The sequence below is a fragment of the Hypomesus transpacificus genome, unplaced genomic scaffold (genome assembly GCF_021917145.1).
Source record: "Hypomesus transpacificus isolate Combined female unplaced genomic scaffold, fHypTra1 scaffold_446, whole genome shotgun sequence".
Lineage (NCBI taxonomy): Eukaryota > Metazoa > Chordata > Actinopteri > Osmeriformes > Osmeridae > Hypomesus > Hypomesus transpacificus.
Genome location: NW_025813963.1, coordinates 31256 through 55687, shown reverse-complemented (window position 1 = coordinate 55687; position 24432 = coordinate 31256). Strand labels below are relative to the sequence as shown.

At 48.5% G+C, this 24432-nt stretch overlaps 1 protein-coding gene across 2 annotated transcripts; it reads left to right on the top strand.

Moving 5' to 3' along the window:
• Positions 1-1953: 1953 nt before the first annotated feature.
• kiaa1522 (KIAA1522 ortholog) lies at positions 1954-24432 on the top strand. 2 transcript variants are annotated; one of them, XM_047016993.1, is made up of 9 exons: positions 1954-2783; positions 16328-16483; positions 16862-16905; positions 17008-17161; positions 17956-18063; positions 18173-18330; positions 18450-18635; positions 18783-22494; positions 22990-24432. In XM_047016993.1, the coding sequence occupies exons 1-9, from the start codon at positions 2636-2638 to the stop codon at positions 23013-23015; spliced, it is 4692 nt and encodes a 1563-aa protein (XP_046872949.1). In that variant the 5' UTR covers positions 1954-2635; the 3' UTR covers positions 23016-24432. The 2 variants fall into 2 exon arrangements, with proteins under 2 accessions (XP_046872949.1, XP_046872950.1); XM_047016994.1 differs by lacking the exon at positions 1954-2783 and adding an exon at positions 12970-13833.

Below are 24432 nucleotides of genomic sequence, written 5' to 3'. Positions count from 1 at the left end.
CATCGTGCGTCTTCAAATGAGGGAATTATATTAAACAGTATCTACAGTCTCATTGGGGCCCTCAATACTTGGTCGCACACTCACTCACACACACCACATCAAGAAAGACCACCAGCTTCCCTTTGTCCTTTAGTAACTGTCTTATTATCAAATCTGTACTTCTTCAAGAAATCACTTGATGACAGACAGACAGACACACACACACACATTTAGATGTATCTAGGGCAAGGTTGACATGTTGTCATCTAAGCTGCATCAACCAGACAGACCTATCACTCTCATTTCTCTCTCAGGCCTCTCTCTCTCTCTCTTTCTCTGTCTCTCCCCCTCTCTCTGTCTCTGTGTTTCATCCCCTCGGTCTTTCTCTCTATCTGTCTCTCTCCCAGTTTCTATCAGAGGGGAATGGGAGTTCTGTATAAGAGAGTACTCTAAATGAATAAAAGCCAGAGAGTGGTTCTGGTATTCTAATGGACATCATCTATCACAGGGGATCGTTTTGTGTCTAAAAGCTACTTGTGAGACTTCCTCTGATGAGATGCAGATCCCACACGCACACACATACACACACACACATACATGCACACACATACACGCCTACACACACACATACACACACCTGACTTTTCTTTGAAGCTTGAGGGACCGTCCTGTAAAACAAAGAACTGTAAATCCCCCCCTGCTACACACACACACACACTTTGTAAATGTCATTGGAGCACCCCACTTCATTCCCACCTCCGGGAACACCCAATGGGAATCTAGCATCTTTCTGAGTCTAACTGTGAAGTCTGACTGAAGAAAACCCTGATATCATGTTTCATCTAATCTGATACAGGATCTATCTCCCTTCCTCCATCATCTCCCCGTCAAATCCTCCTTCTTCATGTGCTCCAGCACCCCAGATTCAGCCCCACAGATTGACAGGTCAGGGTGTGACATCATCAGTGTGAGACAGCTCTCCTCGAGTCCCAGTGACACTGCCGAGTCATCATCATGTCCCTAGTCTGTCTGTCGCCATTACGTTCACTAAGATGGGGAGTGGAGGAGGAAGGAGGAGGGAGGGAGGGAGAGAGAGAAAGGGGCAGGGAGAAAGATGAAGGAGTGAAAGATAAAGGATGGACAAGAACTCTTATTTGTGGGGGGTTTTCTGTTTTGTTTGACAAAACAGGTGAATTCAGTATTCCTGTTCAATAAACTCTCGGAAGCTGTGATCATTTCCTTGATCATTTCCTTGATCATTTCCTAGCTCATGTGGTTTCATCTTTGGAATTTCAGCCTCTCCAGCCAAACTGTCTGTGGATTACCTCTGGCAAATCATCTGAACATAGTTTAGATGTTCTTATCAGCAATCGGCTCAACCATCTATCTTTGGAATCACATGGGCCCTTATTTGCATGTCCGTGTGTTTGTGTGTGTGCGTGTGTGTGTTTTCACATTAGAAAGCTCTGAGGCTTGTGTTTTGCAGAAGTACCAGAGGATTATGTCTCCATGTGTTAATGTCGCTTGGTTCTCCCTTAGTTCTGTTTCCTCATTCTGCAGCCTGTGTGTGTGTGTGTGTGTGTGTGTGTGTGTATGTGTGTGAGAGGGCAGGTGTGTGTCAGAGTGTTGTGTGTGTGTGTGTCTCAGAGTCTTGTGTGTGTGTGATATCAGGGTCGTCCTGTCTGCTGTGTGGAAGGTGTCACAGTCCAAGAGGAAACAGACTGAGGAAGAGGAGTGGAGGGGTAGAGAGGGAGAGGTGTGGGTGTGTGAGTGTGTGTGTGAGTGTGTGTGTGTGTGAGTGTGTGTGTGTGTGAGTGTGTGAGTGTGTGTGTGAGTGTGTGTGTGAGTGAGTGTGTGAGTGTGTGTGTGAGTGTGTGTGAGTGTGTGTGTGTGAGTGTGTGTGTGAGTGTGTGTGTGAGTGTGTGTGTGTGAGTGTGTGTGAGCGTGTGTGTGTGAGTGTGTGTGTGAGTGTGTGTGTGAGTGTGTGTGTGTGAGTGTGTGTGAGCGTGTGTGTGAGTGTGTGTGTGAGTGTGTGTGTGTGTCATTGGGTCTGAAGCCATCCTCTTCTCCCTTGCATTCCTAGTGGTCGGAGTGGAGAGAGAGAGAGCGAGAGAGAGAGAGAGAGAGAGAGAGAGAGAGAGAGAGAGAGAGAGAGAGAGAGAGAGAGAGAGAGCGAGAGAGAGTCTGCTGTGGGAGGGGCACACACACACACTCGGCAGCGCTGCTTCTCAGAGTGAGGCGTCACTGCTGCTACAGCAGCTGGATGTAAGGGACCGGGACTGTGTCAGCCTTCCAAAACAGGACCCGTCTGTGTGTGTGTGTGTGTGTGTGTGTGCTCGCACGTATGAGAGTGTGTGCTCGGCCACAGATAAGGAGTGTGTGTAAGCAGGGTGAGTAAGCTGGGTGTAAACAGTGACTGGTATTATTCAAGAGTGTGTGTGTGGGGGGGGGGGGGGAGGGGGTACAATTGTGAAAGTGTGTGAGAGGGAACTGTGCCAGTGGGATGAAGTGTGCGAGTGTTCTCGAGTGTGTGTCACCGTGGTAACTCCTGGGCGATGAGGGTGCGTGTGATCCCTCAGTGCCCTGGACTGTAGAACCCTCTGGACTGTAGAACCCTCTGGACTGTAGAACCCTCTGGACTGTAGAATCCTCTGTCATGGGGAACAACATCCACAAGAGGAGGGTGACGACGGAGCCCAGCCGAGCCCTGTACCTCCAGCAGGGCACCCGGCCTTCCTCTCATTCCAGCCTCGCCAAGACCAGACTTCTGTGGCACTTCTCAAGGACGGACAGGGGCTGGTCAGGTAAGAGCTGGAAGTGTGTGTGGTGTGTGAGGGGGGGGGGGTGGTATGTGTTTGTGCATGTGTTCACTGTGTGACGTGTGTTTCACTGTCAGGTGACTTGTGTGCGTACTTAACTTGTAGTGAGTCTGGGAGAGTTGTGATCGGTGTTGTTGTCATGGTTTGCTTTTAGTACGACGTGGTCTGGTCTGGTCTGGGGTGCTTCTAAGAAGAGTGTAAAAGGGTGCACGTGAGCGTGCACGTTTGTGGTCTTGTGTTCAGATCTTATTAGCTCTTACTGTAAGGTGGATTCTGGATTCTCATGCTGACTTCACATTAGTCAGCCCTGAGGTTGCTGTGCTGGTGAACATGTCTACAGAGGTGTTCTGCACTGTGTGTGTGTGTGTTAGAGAGAGAGTGAGAGAAGGAAAAAGTTTGTCTTTGTGGTGAATTTCTCTGTTCCAGTGAGTTATTTGACCTGCTAACACCTTCCTTGTGTGGCCCCTGTGTGTGTGTGTGTGTCCACCCAGACCAACAACCTTGAGGTTGGCAGTTTGAAACCGGGGTGGTTTGCCTCTGGAACGTTCTCGGCTCTCGATCTCCACAGCGTGCTGTTTCATTCTTTGTTTTTCATCCTCCACCAGTTACCATGGTGAGGGGGCTAGCCAACACCCATGTTTGTCATGAAGGACTGGAGGTATGCCCCACCAGTCTGTCACGTATGGGTGTGTGTGTGTGTGTGTTCCCTCCTTTCTCGAGTTCCCCTCTCTCTCTCTTTGGTGTTCTCTCATTCTCTCATTCATACGAGGGCTTTATTCAGGAACCCAGGGGTGTGAATGCTTTCCTGCACACCAGCGTGTATACTGACCAGCCTACCCCCACTCACCATCAGATCAGGGTCAGCACATCATGGGTGTGTACGTCTTCTCTCTCTTTCCTCTTTCTGTCTCTCTCTCTCTTCCTCTCTCTCTTTTTGTCTCTCTCCCTTTCTCTCTCTCTCCGTGTGTACTGTGGGGTCTGTTAACTACTCCTGCCATGACCTGTCTTGTTCTTTTACATTCATGTTGTTTAAAGAGCAGGTAGAGGAAGCAGGAGCAGGGACAGGGAAGTATCAAAATGTTTGCATGTCTGGATTTGTGTGTGTATGTGTGTATGTATGTATGTGTGTGTGTGTGTGTGTGTTTGTGTGCTTGACCTTTTCACCATGCTCTAATTTGTGTGCAGACTGACTTTATTTATGGAGCTACAAACCATCGCTAATGGATTAAACCCAGTTTCATAGCCCCACTTGCACACACACACACACTCACCCACATACACACACGCTCGCACACGCATACTCACACACATGGGTAAGGATTGCTACAAGGTGTATGTTCTCCTTTTCAAGCAGCAGTACTCCGTATCGGGATAATCCCAATCTTTCCTATCCCCTCAGTGAGCAGACAAGGGAACTAGGGTTGAGGTAGATGTGACCGTCTGGCCACGACTCCATTGCCTCTGAGCGGGCCAGGCGTTTGCCGGTGAGACTCTTGTGTTTCCAGCTCGAGTTCTTGTTGTCAGAGCTAGTGATAAGAAACAACCTAGTGTTCAATGTCACAAGGGCAACTATTCATCCAACACACACACACACGCACACACACACACACACACACACACACACACACACACACACACAGGGGTTACAGTGGCAGAGATGAGCTCACTAGACACTCTGAAGGTCTTCTCAGTCCTCTGTGTCTACAGGTGCTAGGGAGGGAAGATGGGGGAGGCTTCTTACTGTACAGTGGTTAGGTCACACACACACACACGCATCATCCATCGCTAACATTTATCTCTTGGAATGTTTGACTGTGTGTGTGTGTGTCTGAACCCTGGTTAGGTCATTCATACACACACACACACACCATCGATCCCAAGCATTTATCTAGGGGACGTTCGACGCTGTGCTCTTTCTGAGCTCCTCTAGAAGCAGAGTGCTCGTGTCGGAGGGGTTGCCAGATGTTTTCAGTTACTTTTTTTCCTCCTCTGAGCACACTCTTTCTTCATCGTTAGACATAGCTTCCCGCATACACAACTCTATCCCTCCCCCTCTCTCCCCCTCTCAGCCCTCTCTCCCCCTTCTGTCTGATCTATGACAGTTCTCTCAGTGTGGTTAGTGTGAGTAATTCTCAGCAGGGCTTCCCCCGGTCATGGGACTGAAAGCGGGATCCACTGGAAATAATAAATTAGATTTTTGTGTCTTTATCTGAGGCAGACAATGACGGAGGAGACGACAATAAAAATAAAAGAATCCTCAAGTTCCATCTTTTTCTCAAATAAAATTGTGCCAAACGAAAGAGTGAGGTGGCACAAACGTTTTAGAGAATGCCTGCGAAAGAGAGAGAGGGTATGTGTCTAAGAAAGAGAGAGTGAGATATTCCATGTTTTATTATTGATGCTAGCTAACACTTCTCTGGGCCTTTAAGTTCTGTGCGTGGAGCCAAGACTCTCTCATTGGCTCCCGTCGCCTTCCTGCTTTGAAGACGTCGTTGAGAGAACTTTTCTCTGCTGACAGTAACTCCCTACAAAGATGTGGTATCATGCCAGCTTTCTCTGTTCTCTGTCTCCCCCCTGCTTCCTGGTATCTCTACATATCTACGTTCTCTCTTCCTCCAAACTTCTGTCACATCTTCCCTCTCTCCCCTTCCCTCTTCATCCCTGACTGTCCACCCGCCTCTCTCCCGGCCTCTCTCCTAGACTCTCTCCTGGTCTCTCTCCTAGACTCTCTCCTGGCCTCTCTCATGGTCTATCTTCCGGCCTCTCTCCTGGCCTCTCTCCCTGCCTCTCTCCTGATCTCTCTCCTAGACTCTCTCCTGGACTCTCTCCCTGTCTTTCTACCGGCCTCTCTCCTGGTCTCTCTCCTGGCCTCTCTCCCGGCCTCTCTCCTGGTCTCTCTCCTGGCCTCTCTCCCGGCCTCTCTCCTGGTGGATCTTGTCTGCATGAACAACCCCAGGGTGGATTCTCGGTGAGTTCTCTACTTTAGAAAACAAAGATGTGAGTGTGTGAGTTGAGCAGAGGGGAGCGGAGAACAGAGAAGCCTAAAACAGAGTATAGTAAAGCAGAGCAGACCACAATTAACAAGATGTTAATACGTTTCATAGAGTCCTCATCAAGTACTCAACAATGATGCAAACCAATTTTTTAATTTTGTTTAAACCTTTTTTTTTCGAACCTTTTTTTCTAAAATAGTTTTTCAACCTTTTAAAACCTTTTTTTTTAACTTTTCTTTTGTCTTCTTTCAATTAAAACAATTAAGTTAAACTCACAACAACTCACGACAGCTTTGGCATCACAGTTACCAAAACACATACAGCTACTGAGGTAACAACTGTAACAACTTGAGGATTTAAGATGGCTAGATGACCTTTGCCCAGCTCATCTCCTAGTCCTCTCCTGCAGCTCTGCATAAGGACCTCAGTGTTTATCCCAGAAGCAGGGTTCACGACTTCCTGCATTAGCCCTCCAATTGAGTTAAAGCCTTAAAGATGAGACATAAAGCTACAGCCAGCCTTCTTCAGATACCTCTGCTGTTCTGTCTGCTGTGTGTTACACACACACATAAACACACATACAATGGATTCATGGTTGTGGGACGAACTTTCGACGGTATGACACAATGCAGCATCTTGCTCGCTAGGCGTTGCCGTGTGACTGAGTACAGTAAGGTTGTGTGCCCGCACTAATGAGAGAGTAGTGACCTTCCAAACTAAACGTGTCCCTTCGCCATGCAGAGAACCAGCCAAGTCAAGCCAACATGAGAGGCAGCAGGAGCTTGATGGCAGAGCTGTTTTGACTGATAGAGCCGAGGTAGAGATGTTCATTTTAGCACAACTTTATTCTTAAATTTAACAGACCGTATGGCCCCCCAAAAAAGCGAAATTTGCATTTGTGTTGTCTTTGCAAGGACAGGAGCTGTTTGTTTATTGAGAAGACTTAGGTCACTAACCGTGCCTAACAGGATTTCACTGGCAGAGACCATGTGTTTCTGCTAGATTTAGTTCAGGCTCAGAATGTTGTGGCAGAGCTGAGATTTGGTGCTGCTCTCTTTGGGCACAGATGTAAATACCCAGTGCTCACACACACGCACACACACACACGCCATCCATCTCCAGCAGATGTATATTTAATGCATTTACAGTGCTGATTGACAAACATGATACTTTCTATCCTAAGTATGTGTGTGTGTGTGTGTGTGACTATTCCCCAAAACATAGGCAACATCTGTTCCTACGTAATGTGTTTGGTGTGATTCAGATGACACAGAGTCAAATTAACTTACCAGTTAAATCAAGGACATGATGGTTTTATTTTTGTTTCTTTGCCTTCCCCTGTACCTCACTCTGGGGTAAACATAATCCCGAGTTCCAGAACATGGAAGCGCAGAGCACATCTCAACCCCAAAGCCTGCGAAAGAGTGTGCGTCTTTGTAAAACTCAGACATGTTAATGCCGTCTGTGCCTTCAAGCTGTGTGAGTGATGACCACATGAAGACATTTAATATGGACACGTTCGACGTACTCATCTTAACTCAGGAAAATGAGTCGTCTGAAAGGCCAATCTCAATCTGGGGAAGTCAGGGAGTCTCTTAAAGAGAGACTATTTTCAACGTGATTTCCATGAAGAAATAATAAAAAACTAATTAGGTTTGTGGAAATTCAAGTTGGACTCACTTGTCTTCTGTTATTGAATGAAAACAGTGTCCTCTATGTGGTTACCATACGTTACGATGTTTGTTCCGCCCGTACAAAACGTTTCCCTTTCAGACCACAGGAACACTTTCTTATCAATTTCCCCACTTAGTTTTTACGCAAATAACTCAATAACATACGCCAATGTATTTACAAGATAGACCGTTCTAGGGGTAAGTTTTGTGACCCCTGGTTCACCTCAGCATCAAGGGTCATTGGAGGACAAGCAGGAAATACCCTAATCGAGAGTTCCGGGAAGAAGCTGGTACCTCAGGATTTCTCGCTTGTTATCTACCTTGCAATCTTTCTCTTGCCAACTCCTCTCCACGTGACTGGGACCACACAGTGTTGCAAGACCTGTTTTAGTGTCACCATCAGACATCAGCACATCTGTCTGTTTAGGCTTTTTTCTCATGGGGCTTGAATCCTTTTCTGCTTCGTCCAACTCCCTTTTCCTTCTGTGATCCTCAGTCCCCGCCTCCAGTCTGCCCTCTGATTGGTGGTGTGGGTTTGGCTACGACTTTCTGGGTCTGGCGCCTTTTGGGATCTGAGAGATCCATGAGAATGTCCTCTGCTGCTGCGTAGGGTAACAAACAGATTTATTGGGCTGTTTTGAAAGTCTGTGTGAATGTGCCGGTTCACACCGAACGCTTTTCTCAAGATCGGGGGTGTGTATTTCTTTGTGTCGAGTTCGTCGCTGCCTCTTAGTATGCTCGACAAGTCATGCCACGAAACGACAGACATGGATCCCCGACTTTATTCGTGCTGAGAAACGTAGAGAGAGAGGGGTGGAGAGGATGAGATGGAGCACAAGAGAGGGGTGAAATGAGCAAGCAAGAGAAGAGAATGAGAGAAGGAAAGAGAGTCTATTTATATCTGTCCTTGGTTCAGCAGTAACTTTGTATGGGTTTGTGTGGCAGTGTTGCAATCAAAGGTACTTTTGTTTCCCCTACAGTCAGCCTGGGCGATCACCCTCATGACTACTTAGGATGAGGGACCAGCACCTGGAGACAATCTCTCTCTCTCTCTCTTTCTCTCTCTCTCTCTCTCCCCCTCCCTCTCTCTCCATGTCTCTCGCTCTTTAACACATGACAGAAAACAAATCACTAACCCCAATGCAAAGATCAATTTAAAAAATCATTATATATGATAAGTAACACATTGCATGAGTGAGTATGTGTACATGTATGTATCTCTCTGGGTGACTTGAGAACGGCTTAGCGTGAAATCGTAAGGACCTGAAAAAGGTTCTAAGTGGAACCTTCTCAAGGTTCTTCTGGTTGTTAGACATTATTCTACTGTGCACCCTTTGGTTCTCAGAATGAGGAAGAGTAAAGAATGATTTCCAGTGTGGATAAATCTGTGATTTAGGACTAGTAATTAATGAGGGAATGATTGAATCATCCCCCTGCTGTGGGAAACAGTCAAACTGTCACAGCACAGCAACCAAACGGGTTCAAGTGTGACCAGCAATAAAAAAAAAACAGTGGCCCTCACATGCACACACACACTCTACACATGCACACACACTACACACACACTACACATGAACACACACACGACACACACACTACACATGAACACACACACTACACGCACACACACTGAGACTTGTTAATTCATTGCCATTCTCCTGCTTCGTATTCCATAGCTGCCACAGTAGGGCTGACTTACGAGGTCACCATTCAAAGAGAGACCGCTGGAGTGTTAACCAGGAAAACACTAACCAGGGGTGGGGGGGAGGGGGAGAGGGGGGGGAGAAGGGGGATGGAGGAGGTGAGGGGAGGGGGGAGGGGGTCAGGATTCGTTACAGTTCCACTAACATCAGCTCCTGCATTAGCTTCCTTGGAATTCCATATCCGAGACGATAACGCAGTGATGCGCTGAGGTGATTGGTACAAATTGTTCTTTTACTTCATAATTCTCTGGAAGGATCTTGCTGCTCAGACATACAAGGGGCCTATGGGCTCAGCAGAATCAGGCTCACTACCAGAAGGGTGGGTGATGAATGATAATGGTGGCGATGGGGCTATTAAAAGCCTTCCTTGCGCTGCTGTTGCTGCTGTGGAAGGGAGGATGAAGATGAGGAGGAGTGAGGGTTGTAGGGGAGGAAGGAGGAGGGCTGTCAGGGACCCACATAAATCAGCTGACACGGTAACTGCCATCGCCCACAGACCACCTCTCTCTCTCTCTCTCTCTCTCTGATTTTCCTCTGGGTGTGCAGCAATGACGGGAAGAGAGGAGAAAGAGAGAGAGAGGGAGAGGGAGAGGGAGAGAGAGAGAGAGAGAGAGAGAGAGAGAGAGAGAGAGAGAGAGAGAGAGAGAGAGAGAGAGAGAGAGAGAGAGAGAGAGAGAGAGAGAGAGAGAGAGAGAGAGAGAGAGAGAGAGAGAGATGACAATAAACAGTTGGAGATGAGGAGAAGTGGGGGATTTTGAAAGGTGGAGAGGATCTCCAGATATACAAAACACAGATTGTGTGAAAGAGAAAGTGGAGTCTTTCCAGTGAAAGAGAACTGGATGGGTGGGTTTCCAGCATGAGGGAACCAACCAGGGTTGGTGGGGAGGCAGGGTATCCTGTGGATATCACTGATCTAGGTCATACTCATGCTTTGACTTGACATCTCTAGATGTATACACTGATACAACGAAGAACATAACAATGACCAGTCCAAATAAACCTCTCAGAATTCACGCTTGATTTTAGAGATGGTTTTATACTTGGAGCACGAGTAACAATCAAATCATTGAAGAGACATTGAAGTGTGGGTATGTGTGTCTGTCAAGCACATTGGAACGCAGGCTATAAATCGTCAAGGCTTCAACCTTGAGTGTTTATCTTTTCTTCTCTCTCGGTCCTCCTCTCCTTCCATCTACCCCCCCTTCCCTCCCTCCCCCTCCCTCCCTCCCCTCAGCCCCGCCCCGCCCCCCTCTTCAGCTCTCTCCCCTCCTGAGGGGGGGGGGGGGGTCAGGTTGTAGAGTTGCCGTGTAAGACGATCAGGGACACAGGCAGGGGGATCGATCGTCTCACCGGCCCTGCAGCAGGCAGCAGCAGGCTCCACTCACAGGCAGAGCGGTAGAATGTTCAGGAGATGGCTATGCTAACGCGATGATTTGTGTCTAATCAACTCCTATTCCTGTCATCTCGCGTCCTCGCCTTCATCCTGAAGTTTTGGCTCTTCGTCTGCCTGCTGTGTCTTTCTTTCTATCTTCATCCAGTTTTCTCTCTGTCTCTCTCTCTATCTCCCTCTCTCTCACACACACACACGCTGCGTACAGCAGGCAGGAAGGGAGTAGCCAGGCATGAAGTGGAAACATTTCTTTGTTCCTCTCACGGTTCAGTGACCTCTGTTCTCTACCTGTTCTCGATAGAGGTCACGACCTGGCCATGAGAGAGTGGTACTGCTATCAACAAACAAACTCTCCTTTTCATCCCTTCCCTCCTCCCTCTCTTTAGAAACACCATAGAAGAAGAGTGAGGAAACGAGATGAGCCAATAGGAAGCCTGCACTGGTGGTGTGCTTGTGTGTGTGCACAGCAAATTTCGAAATGTTAATTCAACCCCAGGAGTTTGATATAGGTCCATTTCATGAGAGTGGACCTACAGAAACACTCAACAAGTCAAATCAACACTGCTGGTGTCAAATGAACCCACTGTGTGTTTGTGTAGGGTGTGGACCTGATCACTATGCTGCCTTTTGGGTGTCATACAGTCGATATCCAGCAGTTTTTTGTATTTTTTTCCAGCGACTCAACAACTGGTTGGTAGCCAGGACATTCCAGTGTTCAACAAATGTCCACTCTGCTGTCTCATCACAAAGCTGAGGGATTTGAGAACAGCACTCCCTGGTGGCAGTTGGGACATATTGTGCAGTTGGTAAAAAAGAAAAAGAAAATCTGACAGAGAAAGAGAGTGTGTGTGTCAGTGTGTGTAGGTATCTGAGCCCTCCGCCCTCTCCCACCCCCCCCCACCCCCCACCCCCACCCCCCTCCAGGCCAGCTGGTGTCTCTATAGGTCCGCTAATGAATATTAATATGAAGGGCCGTGGTGAACAACGGGGGGGGGGGGGGAGGGGCTTAATACTTAGACACCCTGAGATTTGGCACACTGGAAAGGTCTGTCCTCCATTGTCGTGGGTTTTTTAGGAGTTTGGAAGAGTGCATAGAGTTGATGTCGTATGACACTGGAGTACACATGCAGAAGAGTGACACTGAGCGTGTGTGTCTCAGAGAGAGAGCGAGGGGATGACTTAGGAGTGAGTGTGAAAGGTTAAGACAGACTAATGACAGGTGAGAAGATGCTAGGTTAAGCCATAGGATTAGTTTCCTGGCAATGTGCCAACATCCAAATCTCCTCCCCTGGAGGCCTGGACCAAGCCTCCCACTCGACTAGACTCTTTGCCCCACTGCCAGCACCTTAGGTTGGGAAGGTCACGTTTGGGCATTAGGTATAGATTAGGATTAGCTTCTGGAGACCTTAGCTTTGCCCCCACTCACCAGCTGTAGACCCATAGCACTGGTGTTCAAGTCCAGGCGGGGCGGTGCACACCCAGTTGATGAGGAGACAGAAACAAGATGATTGTTTTGGGTTGTTCGTCCAGTCGACCAGGGTGTAGCAGCCAGCTGCAGCCCCCGACTGTGATGTCTCATCGGGTATACACACAGCCTGTGCAGGGAAGGGGAATCAAAGCCCTGGTTCTCTACAGGGGGAAGAGAATCAGACGGAATCAGCAGACCAACATGGAGTGATTATTGTTCTGTTGGCACACAGTCTGTCATTTGTTTCTATGGTAATGTTGAGTCACAAACACAACACTGTGTGTTTACAGAGGGTTGGTAGATGGAGGGAAATGATCGCTATTTATAACTCAGCACAAGACCGCAGCACCCACTAGCTGTTTTGGGAGCAAAGAGGGAGCAAGGAGAATTGGAAGACATTATAAGTAACACACACACACACACAGGCAGTACCGACATGTGATGGCCTCTGGCTCTTATGTCACAATGTTCTGGGAGGGGGGAGAGGGGAGAGGGGGGTCACGCTAGGGTCCTTGTCCCCTTAACCATTATTAAGATGAAAGGCTACTTCAATTAGTCTATTTTGGTCTCTTTCTCTCTCTAGACACTCTCTTTTCCAGTGTCACAGGATGTCAAGCCTGATGGAGAGGGCGGGTGAAGGAGAGAGAGGGTGGAGGAGAGAGAGGGTGGGTGAGGGAGAGAGAGGGTGGAGGAGAGAGAGGGCGGGTGAGGGAGAGAGAGGGTGAGGGTGGAGGAGAGAGAGGGTGAGGGTGGAGGAGAGAGAGGGTGAGGGTGAGGGAGAGAGAGGGTGAGGGTGGAGGAGAGAGAGGGTGAGGGTGGAGGAGAGAGAGGGTGAGGGTGGAGGAGAGAGAGGGTGAGGGGCTGGGGAAGGGTGACAGATAAGGGGGGTGCAGGTTTGGAGAGAGAAGGTGAAGGTGGAGAGGAGGGAGGGTGGGGGGTAATGTAGGTTAACGGCTTGACAAAATGCTTTTACCTGCATGGTGATAGCAGTGGAACACTCTCTTCTTCCTCAGAAGTGAATAGAGAGTTGCCGGGGGTAAAGAAAAGAGTGACTTTCAGAGAGTGACTCACAGAAGAGGAGGGGTGAGTAGGGGAGGAGAAGGCAGAGCAGAGCTCTGCTGTGTATTTGCAGTGGCACGTTTCCAGTCTTTCATACAGGTTTTTTTTTGTCTGTTAAATTTGTTTTTGATGTTTTTTGTTCCCAGCAAGTGTGGAACTATATCCCCCCCAGTTCAGGACTGGCATTAACAGGATTCTCCGCGGGTAGACGGGTGTGTGTGTGTGTGTGTGTGTGTGTGTGTGTGTGTGTGTGTGTGTGTGTGTGTGCTTACGTCTGAGAGGGGTGTCTCAAGCCAAAACACTGACAGTCCTTCTGCTCTGGGGGTTGTCCTTATCTGACAATAGAGGGGAGTTTCAAAAGAGGTGGGGGTGGAGTGAGATGGAGAGAGCATGGGATAGAGAGAGGGATGGAAAGAGTGACAAGGAAGGACAGATTGCAGCCCTGAACACAAGGAGGAGGCAGCTGGTATGGGCTTGGACTTGGACCGCTCAAAGCAGATTCCTTTCAGCTCCGCGACTTATCTTTCTCCAGAAGCTCTAACCACTTGGCCAGGGGAGAGACTTAGCTGCCTTGAGTGTCCAGGTGCCCTGTAAAAGAAGTTCCGCTGTCCAACTTGTCTAGGCTTGTCTAGCTCTCCCCTCTGCCATGGTGTCAGTCTAGACATGGTGGTCTAGACATGGTGGTCTAGACATGGTGGTCTACCTGAGGAAAAACATTCGCGCTCTGTTTTCTGTCTTCAAGAAGAAGGGTGAGTAGAACAGAGAGTCACTGGGAGTGGGGCGGCTAGCGACAGCATGCAGAAGTCTTGGAGTTGTGAGCTGGTGGTGAACGTTTCAGGTTATGGTTACTGCTTACTGCTGGGTTTGTTTGAATTACTGAATATCTATATGTCAGGGAACTTGAGGGGTAAAGTTTCATCAGCCTGATATGGAGAAAGGGTTCGATTTATATCTTCTATCACTACATACAAAGATATTATATATGTGTGTCCTTTTTCTCTCTGATTTTGGAGAGTGAAGGGTTTGTTGCATAGTATCTGTCACAGCAAGGTGTCACACCATACATGATTGCATTACTGTTACACAAACACACTGCAGGGTAGCAGCTAATGGTAACGTGTGAGGGTTGGAACCTGGCCCAGTCAGGGGTCTGGATGGGATGAGCGCTAACGTGTGAGGGTTGGAACCTGGCCCAGTCAGGGGTCTGGATGGGATGAGCGCTAACGTGTGAGGGTTGGAACCTGGTCCAGTCAGGGGTCTGGATGGGATGAGCGCTATAGTTGATCTCTCAGCAGGAGAGTTAACCATCTTAATCAACCAGACCCCACCAGCTTTTACAGGGGGGGGTGTGGACTTCTCGGTTACTGGGAAATGAACCCGTTACTCCCAATGCTAACCCAGTGTTCTCCCCATCCTGTGTTGGAAGACATAGACACTGTTTCTGTCTATGTATGCTGTGTGTCGTTGGAGCCTGGGCTAACTCATATATTGCTGTCTGGGAAGAACTCTAAGCATCAGTTCAGTGCAGAAGGTGGCCTATGGCGTCAGTATTCGACAAAACCCACAGCCCCTCACGGTAGGGGGCATTGTGTCTGGACTAGCTGAGGGTGATGGACTCACATACACACGTTTACACGTACACGCACACCACATACACACGCATGCACGAGCACACGCACACGGGTGATTACATAACCAGGAAAGACTGAGAGACAGTGTTATGTGGGACACAAAGGAAGAAACATGACACCGTTCTGTGACATTCAGTGAGTCAGGGGAACCTGGAAGAGTGACGGTGAAGGGTCTAACCAGTTCCCAAATGTTCCCTCATGTGGACCCCCTCATCCCAGGATCGCTGCCTATACCCCAAACAAGCCCGACCTCTCCTCTCGCTGTTCTCTCGAACCTCTTTCTTTGACGTTCCTCTCCATTGCACCCGTACACTCGAGAATGGTATCAGATCAGGGCGTTGCCATGGTAAATGAGGCTCACGGCCGCGCGTCTACGGAGGTGCTTTGGCATCTTAATCTGAGGCCAATCCAAGTGAAGCAATCCCATTTGGACTACCTGGGGTGAGATATGCTAGGGATTAGTCAATCCAGGTTTATCTAATGAGTGGCTGAGGCCGGACGTCTGCCCTGGCTGTCTGCTCTCGTCAGATTAAGAGCATGTGCAGCGTCATCAATACACAGAAAGACACATTTATTGTATAGCATAGATATATCTTCAAATCCATATTCACTGATATGATACACAAATACAGATATGTACGCAAAACTGCATAGCGTTGACAGACTTCTTACGTTAGCTGATTACACTGGGTGCCAGGTGGTAATAAAACATTTAAGTACAGCTTGTGGATTCACCTCACCTCACCAGGTAAAACTCAGTAGTGCATCTGGTGTAAGATCACCTGGTCATCCTTTGATGTGTGTGTGTGTGATGAGAAGCCAGATGAGAGAGAGAGAGAGAGAGAGAGGGGGAGGGGGAAAGGGAGAAGGAGAGGGAGAGAGATGTAGATCGAGCAGGGGAAGAGAGAGCAGGGTGTAAGCTGCTCCTGAATAGAAAGAATCCGCACCCCCCATTTACAGTAGATTATCTCAAAGGACGTCCTTGTGATTTAAAGCTTTAATGAACCGGTTGCCGGCAACAGGTTTGCCTCTGTGACCCTAGCACGAGATCTGTGCCATCCAGCCACCAATTACACAGGTGCTGCCAAGGTCAGACGATCTCGGTCAAGAGATCCTGAGGATTATGGCAGTAGAGGAGAAAACATTAAGGTGCCTACAAGCAGTGTTGTGGATATCTGAACACCTCTCTCTCTGTCTTTCTTTCTCTCTCTCTCTATCTGTCTCTCTCTTTCTCTCTCTTTCTCTTTCTCTTTCTCTCTCTCTCTCTCTCTCTCTCTCTCTCTCTCTCTCTCTCTCTCTGTCTCTGTCTCTGTCTCTGTCTCTGTCTCTCTCTCTCTTTCTCTCACTCACTCACTCACTCACTCTCTCTCTCTCTCTCTCTCTCTCTCTCTCTCTCTCTCTCTCTCTCTCTCTCTCTCTCTCTCTCTGTCTCTCTCTGTCTCTCTCTGTCTCTCACTCTCTCTCTCTCTCTCTCTCTCTCTCTCTCTCTCTCTCTATGTCTCTCTCTCTCTCTCTCTGTCTCTCTCTGTCTCTCACTCTCTCTCTCTCTCTCTCTCTCTCTCTCTCTCTCTCTCTCTCTCTCTCCTATGTCTCTCTCTCTCTCTCTCGTCAGGTCCCAAGGGAAAGGACGAACAGAAGCGTCTGACAGTGCATTACACAGCCTCCCAGCACTACCAGGAGAATGTGTTCATCGAGGGCAGCCGGCCTCAGTACCTGGAGGCCCTGCACACCGAGGCTCGGGAGGGCCTCAAGATCCAGCAGCAGGAAGGTGTGGCTCTGACCCAAAGCCCCGCAGACAAGTAGCCTAAGTACAGACTGTATACACATCGCAGTACCAAGTCTGTATGAAATCCCATACCTTAGAGTGTGAACCACAGGTAAACTCTGCAGGGTGGACAAGCATTAAGGACGCCACCTTCACCTTCTGCATACCTTTTGTTGCAATTCTTCCAAATTTTTGCCGTAAATCACAAAATAAATTTGACTGTTAAAACGCCTTCCCAACCCACCACCTCTTCAGCCCCACCCATACAACCGCTCCGTAAAGGACATAAGTAGCTAACTACTAAGAAGAACAGCTGAGCTTAGTGCCCAGCACCACTGTGGTTTCCATCACTGGCACTGAACCTTTGATTTTCTCTCGCAGAGCACATGAATGGAGCAGAAGTCCAAGATGACCAGAGCATCGCCGTAAGTCTTTTTGGTTCGTCAACTTCAGTGACTGAGCCTTACTACTAGCCCTTCCTGAACCCTAACAAACACGCCCTTCTGTTTCTGGGTCCTTCCGTGCAGTCCACAAGCACTCTCCAGACGATGTCGGAATCTTCCGGCCCCAAAGACAGGGACGGATCACCGGAAACCGGGAGCACGAACGGGAATTCTGTTGCCGCGGCAACCTCGTCCGCGCCAGCGGCGGCGTCCGACAGGCCTGTGCTCACGCGCCAAGGTAGAGCGAGTCGAAGTCGAGTCGAAAAAAAAACAACGATTGCTTTTGGGCTGTGTTTTTCGATGATGACGCGTTATGGTTGCGTGTGATTGTGAGCGTGGATTGTGCGAGACAGAGCCCAGGAAGCTCAAGCCGCGGGGTCCGTACAGTAGTTTGATCTTTGTTTGCGTACGGTCCGTTTTATCTGGAGTGAGAGGTGGGTGTTTCCCGTGCAGGTTCCCAGCAGCATGCTGTCTATGCTGCTGTTCAATTATGTTTCATCAAAGCCAGAACAGCTTTCTACAGCCCTCACTTACACACATACACAGCTGCAGCTTATTACAGAACAGCTTTCTACAGCCCTCACTTACACACATACACAGCTGCAGCTTATTACAGAACAGCTTTCTACAGCCCTCACTTACACACATACACAGCTGCAGCTTATTACAGAATTGGAATTTCTTTCATATCTAAGGCCAATGCCTGGTATGTCACAGCTGGAAGGCAAACCATGCCCGTGTGTGTATGTATGAGTGTGCGGTGTGTGTATATCTGCCCAAACCGCACACACTGACATTTGCAATCACCATCATTTCACTCCCACTTCCAATCTGATTGTTATTCTCATCCATTCCTACAGAGCGCAACAAATTCACATCAAGAGTGTCTACAATACTAAAGTGACACAACCAACTCTCAGTTCCTAGGCTCCACTCTCATCACCCCATCTCTTTCAACTTTTCAGCCCCTGATCACTCTCTCATATATCTCGCTCCTTTTGAAAATCCTTCTCAAACCATCTCATTTTCCAGGCTCTACGTTTAAGCCTCTGAACCCGGTGAAGAGATTCGACAAGAACCGCAGGCGGAGCAGAAGGACTACCATCACGGGCATACCCCAACAGGTCCAGAGGGAACTAGGTACGTCCAGCACACATCGCATCACCAGCTTCCCAGGACCCGAACATCAGGCCATGTCTGCCTGAACCTGTCATAATTGTTGATGTCTTATTCTCCATCGTCCTTTCAGCTTTGCACCGAGGGTCTATGTACCAGCAGGGAGCGTCCTCCCAGCTCCCCAACGGTGGCAAACTGGGTAGCGAGGGCGTTGTTGTCATTCCCACCATCGATGGTGAGACTGCTGTGGGCAGTCCCGAGGGAGCGAGGGTAAACCTGTTAGATCTTGAGGTGAGATGTTCAGAAAGAGTCGCTTCTACCTCGAATTCGCTCTCTCTCTCGTTTCTTCCTTTTTCTAAAATAAAAGTTTCCTTTTTCCCCTTTCCTCTGCTCGTCTGTGGTCTGAGCAGACGTCTAGAGAGGAGCAGTTACTGCGCCATCACCTCCAGGTGGTGTATAAGGACGAGCAGGACTTCAGCCACCATCGTTTGGGCTCCAGGCTCTCTCCTGTTTCCTCGAAGAGGCCCAAATCCCTGGCTGTTCCAGGCATGACCTCGCCCTCCTCCACCAGCTTCCACTTCCTCCATGAGCCCTATGTAGGTCCAGTAGGATGTACATTATATTATACTATATAGAACTTTACACTTGTTTTCTGTTACTCCATCTTATGTACTTTCAGCTGTATTGATGGATTTGTTATACTACATTTTCCATGAAAAAAACATTTGTAATTGTAATTGCAGGGTCCAGTGATGTCCATCTCACCCCAGGCCACCTACCTTTCCAAGATCATCCCTAACGCCATCCTTCCAGCCTCCATCGACGTGATACAGATCGACCGCAGCAACATCCAAAACCGTGGCAACAGCATCAACCACGGTGGATGCGGACGCGCAGTCAGCAGGAGCAGTCTCGGGTCTGGCGGCTCGTCAGCCAGCCCCGCCTCATCACGGAGGCTGGGCGGCGAAGGTTCCAACACAGACAGTTTCCACAGCAACCCCACAGCGGCCCAACCTGCAGCCTCCGGTTCCAACTGCAACCAATCACAATCCTCTGACACTATCATTTCAAACTCCTCCACCATCTCCTCTAAGGGGAGTCCCGGCGAGAGCGAGCCCCAGATAAAGACTCGTGTCAGGGAAGGGGGTCCGTCCAAAATGACGGCCGGAGACCAGGACCTGGTGAGCCTTCAGAGCTCAGCTAGTTGGGTTAGTGGGACCAGCAGCATTGGTGGAAGTGGTCATGGCTCGGAGCATGGTATATCAGGGTCTGCAAGTGCTGGGGAGAACTTAGGGGGGGACAGTGTTAGGAACAGCCGGTCTTTTACTCGCAGCCTCTCCATTATGAAGACCAAGTTACCCCCGGCTCCACCTCGTAGGACCAACTCACTGCATCATGACACGGTGATGAAGAGTCGGTTTGGAGAACTGGCGGATGTCAAAGACCTCAGTGATTCTTTGTCTGGGGAAGTGGAGGCTGGGACACACAGTCCGGTCAGGGAAGAAAATCGTGTGGCCTCGGATAAGTCGCAGTGTCCGGCCCTAGTTTCTGAATCTCCAGATTCTAGATCTCTGGAGGAATCCAGGTCTTCAGCCTCGTCTGGTCTGAGCCCCACACAGACCTCCCCTGGAGCTGGGGAAGCACCTGATCCCCAGGCTGTCTCCAGCAACTCCTCCCCACAGAACACACCCTGCGAAGGGGGGAAATTTGAAAGGACCATGTCCCCTTCCAGTGGTTACTCCAGTCAGAGTGGCACCCCTACACTTTCTCCCAAAGGGATTTGCCCCACATCTCCCTGCCCAGGCAAACAGAAGAAGAAGCCGGTGAAACCGGAGAGGTCTGCTTCTAGAGCCTCCTCTGCAGCCTCGGCATCGTCCTCTCTCACCTCGTTATCCTCCTCCACCTCTGAACCTGTCAATCACGAGACACAGGCCAATAGTCCCAGTCCGCCTCAGCGGGAATCCCCGCCCCCTGTGGCTATGACAACCAAAAAGGCGGCGCTGTCGAACCAGGCCCCTTCGCCTGGAACAGCGGTGATCCGAGAGCTGTTCAACGTTCCGCCACCCCCCAAAGTCAAGGCCCCCTCCCCCCCTCCTCCAGAAACCTGGGCTCACAACAGACGGACTTTTGAGCTGTTGTGCGGTCCTTGCCCAAACGCCACCAGGCTAGCCCAGCTACAGACACAACACCAGTTGAAAGAAACCAAAACAAAGGCAATGACACAGACCGAAGTTAGCAACAAATCCCAAAGTCCTCCAGCTGAACAGCATTTAGTAGAGGAAGCTGTTTTGCCTTCATCGGAGAAGGCTGAACTACAGTTGGTGAAGGATCCCGAGCGTATTAGTCAGGAAAGTAAAAGTGCTGAATGTTTGAGTACAGAGCAAAGAAGTCGATCGGTATCTGAAAAAGACGAAGCAAGGGAGGTGATCCAGAGACAGGAGGACTGTAGCGGTCCAGTTAAGGAGAGTGAGAGACTAGAATGTTTAGCTGTAGCAAAGAAAGAACCTCCTCCTGTCATGAAGAAAAGTACCCAAATGTTGCTAAGAAAAGAACACGTTAAGTCCGCTGAATGTCAACAACAGAAACAGGTTGACGACGTCACAACAACTGTGATTGTGCAGTCACCCGCAGGGAACGGATCCGCCTCAACCCCTAAGGTCGACGCAGATTGCAAGTGTAAGGAGGGTGAAGTGAATACTAAAAGCACTCAAGAGAATCCTCCTGTATCTCGGCTAACCATGTCTGTGGATCCTCCTAAAACGGACAAGATCTCCCCTCCACCATCTCCACCTCCAGCCCACCACCCACCCCCTCCTCCCCTCAAAAAGACCCCTCCATCTTCAGTGTCCTCTCTCCCATCTGAAGAGGTGGTGGTTGAGGAGGAGGGAGTCTCCATGATGGAAACCAGCTGGCCTCCTCCACCTCCGCCTTTGGATGCTGTCTTCGATGGACCAGAAGAGATGGATTTCCCTCCTCCACCTCCTCCGTTCACGACGGAGTGCTTGCCAGATGTGGTGGAGAGTTGCTCCACACTCCTGACGGTCCCTAACGATCCCACTCAAGCTATTGAGGAGGTTGGAGCAACAATGAACGGGGAATGTGCAAATGTGTCCTCCATCGCGGTTCAGATTGGTATGGAACAGTTTAGACCGGAAGTAGCTGGTCAATCGAAGACTACTACCATCATCTATGAGGTCCCAGAACTAGAACATCAACTAACTTCACCAGGTTCACCAATTGTTGACTCGATTCTCAACAATGAGAGAGAGGAAGGTGTCACCAAAGAGCCAATGACAAACCAAGAAGAGACCGATCTCTTAATCAATACTTGCCATTTACAACATTTCCCACCCCCTCCACCACTTGAGGCACCTTACCCACCACCAACAATATCAGTGAAGGAATCTTCTGGAAGTTATCCCCTGGTACCTCCACTTAGCATCCCCCTACCTCCCCCTATACCATTTGAAGATCAACCTCCCTCACATCCTCCTGTGAGTGCTCCATGTCCTCCCCCGATCAATGTCCTGTCTCCGCCCCCTCTACCAGCCGAGAACCAATCAGCCCCAGGAGTGACCTTCAGGAGGCAGCCCAGTTTGATGAACCGGGAAGCCAAGAACAAAGAGCTTCTGTCACGACACAAAATTTCGCCCATCCCGAAGGAGGACGCCAACATCCCCCTGGTCACACCCTCCCTGCTCCAGATGGTACGGCTCAGATCTGTCAATGTTGGAGAGGAGCAGGCCAACATCCAATCAGAGGGCAGTTCGACCAACGGGTCGAGTCAGGAACAGAGTTTAACGTCAACCCCAGGAACCCAAATCATGCCACAGAAACCCATTAGGAAGTCTCTGTCTCTTAAATCCCCTCATCCATCACTAAAGTCTCCATCTGTGACACTTAACGCCCCATCCACGCGACTGCAGGAGGCCATCCGTATGAAAACCGCCGCCATGTCCTCCAGAAACGGCCTACCAAGCCGCCTGAGAATGCATTCCTCCACATCATCCACCACGAGCAGCAGCAGCGCTGGCGAACCTGGGGTGCAATCCCTAAAGTCACCTGAAGGGGGAGGGGACCTACACAAGTCCCCTGCCTCCACCGCAAGCTTTATCTTCTCCAGGAGCGCAACCAAGGTAATCATTGAAACGCCAACTGCCTCCACCCCAGAAACTCAGGCAAACCTCAGACAAAGCCTGGCCGCCGAGCTCATGCAGGTCTCAGAACAGGCCTCTGCTCCGGTCTCCAACGGTGTCGGCCAGAAATCTCAATTGTTACGAAAGCCTGGCAAAGTTCCGCCACCTGTTGCCAGGAAACCGGCCCCCGGAACCACCAACATGCAGGAGATGCCTGCAGGTTCTGAAGGGGAGGTGAAGATGGCAGCAGAAGCTACCAGAAGCACAGACGTTGTGCAGCCTGCTAGCCAGCTGGTGTCTCCAAACCAGCAGACAGAGTGTAAGAATCAAACCAATACTAAAACACTAATTACACCATGATATAAATGCTTTCAAAGATGCACATTGAAAGAGAAATGTTACCTCAGATCAATAGCCATCATGTCTCACTGTTGAGTCATGAAATGGAAGAATGCAGATGCTAGCACTATACCCAGATGCTGAGTAATGTACCTCTTCATGGTTAACAAGACAGCATCATATTCTTAAGAGGCAGCACAAATGTCCACCCTCTTCTCAGCGGTCCTGTCTCTCTGCTAATAAGGGGGAAATGATAGGCCTGCCTGCCTGTTATGTCTTATGTCCCAAGTCGAATTAACTAGCATGTGCTTCAAGATGCACTAACATAGTTAAGATCATGATCACGTGGCACTGATTAAATTAGCTCTGAACACAGAACGCTATAGTCCTTTCTGATACTGTAACTGAATGTACAGACGCCATCCAAGCCTTGTCTAACATCCCTCCCTCCCTCCCCACCCCCCGCCCCCATCAGGTAATGCAGAGGCTTCAGACTGTTGACTGTTGCCATTTTGAGACGTGCGCTTATGTGGACTGAGCTGAAGCCAGAGGGATGAAGCCAAGACTAGGAATGACCGGATCCTTAATGAAAGAGAGAGAGACGAGAGGGAACTTCCAACATCCGAGTTTTCTAATGTGTCTATTGTCTTCTGCACACCACAAGCCTTAGCCTATCACGGCCTATATTTATGCAACAACAAAAATTGGTCTCCATTTATTTGATGTTATAGCTTTATTCTGGAGTATTTTTCTAGACCTTCATGTCTTCCAGTCCGTTCTGGCAATGTCCCCCCAGCACAATGGAAGTATTGCAACAGGAGGTTTTGTAAATAAGGCAATCTAATGTAATGTTTAGGGAAGAGTGCCCTCTAAGGGCCGGAGTAGGTAGAGCACTCACTGCAGTTCAAAGACTGACCAGTTACTTCTTTGTTGTTGTATATTATCATTCAAAGCTGTCTTATTTTACTTTTACTGAAATAAGGATTTCTTGTAAAAAATTAAACATGCATTTTTCTCATTTTGACTCCAACAATAGGCCACAATTACAATTGATATTTAAATTTCAAATATGATTGGATCCTTTGGATTCTCGTTGATCATTAGGTTCTGAGAAGACAAATGGTTGAACGTTAAACGATTCACTTCAAAATAATTTGGGATAATTTTCTTGAAATGTGTTTGTTGGTAAATGAGAAAAAGGGATGCTTATAAAACCTTAGATTAAAGACCACTTTTCAGTTGTTAAGCACTTTGTGAACCACATACAGTGAGATGTTGAAGGCTAAGTACAACAGTATTTCCAAAGTAACCATGGTAGTCTTTCTGGAAGCAATGTTAAAACAACAATAGTCGCTTCCAAGTTCTTGACCTCCAAATTTGGAGGCGCACAATATTTTTCTAGACTAGACTGCTTATACATTTAAATACACTATTTATGGACTCAATTCAGTTTTTATTTTATTTATGTTTTCTTGTATTAGATCACATTCTTTGTCTTTAAGCAATGTCCATTTCTGTAAAACGCATATTGTGGTTATGAATGCCATTGTTACAAAATGTTCTAGATTTATATTTAGGAATGCAAATTTTATATTTATCATCACACATTAAAATACTGATTAACACACTGGATTAAGGAAACCAATTGCGACAGCAGAAGTTGTCCTTGTTAAACTACTTACAAACCTTACCTGAATCATATTATCTAGACCTCAGCCCAATGTGGAACCATTTGCTCAACTTTGTACAATTTAATGCTACCCACGGCCATCAAAGTTCCCTTAAATATTTTTTTTTTACTCTACCCACAAGTCATAATGCCATGTATAAGTGATGATTTTAAATCATTTAGAATAATGTACAGCTGTTTCTTTGTTATGAAAAGAGTATACATGATTAAAGTGTATTACAAATCCTA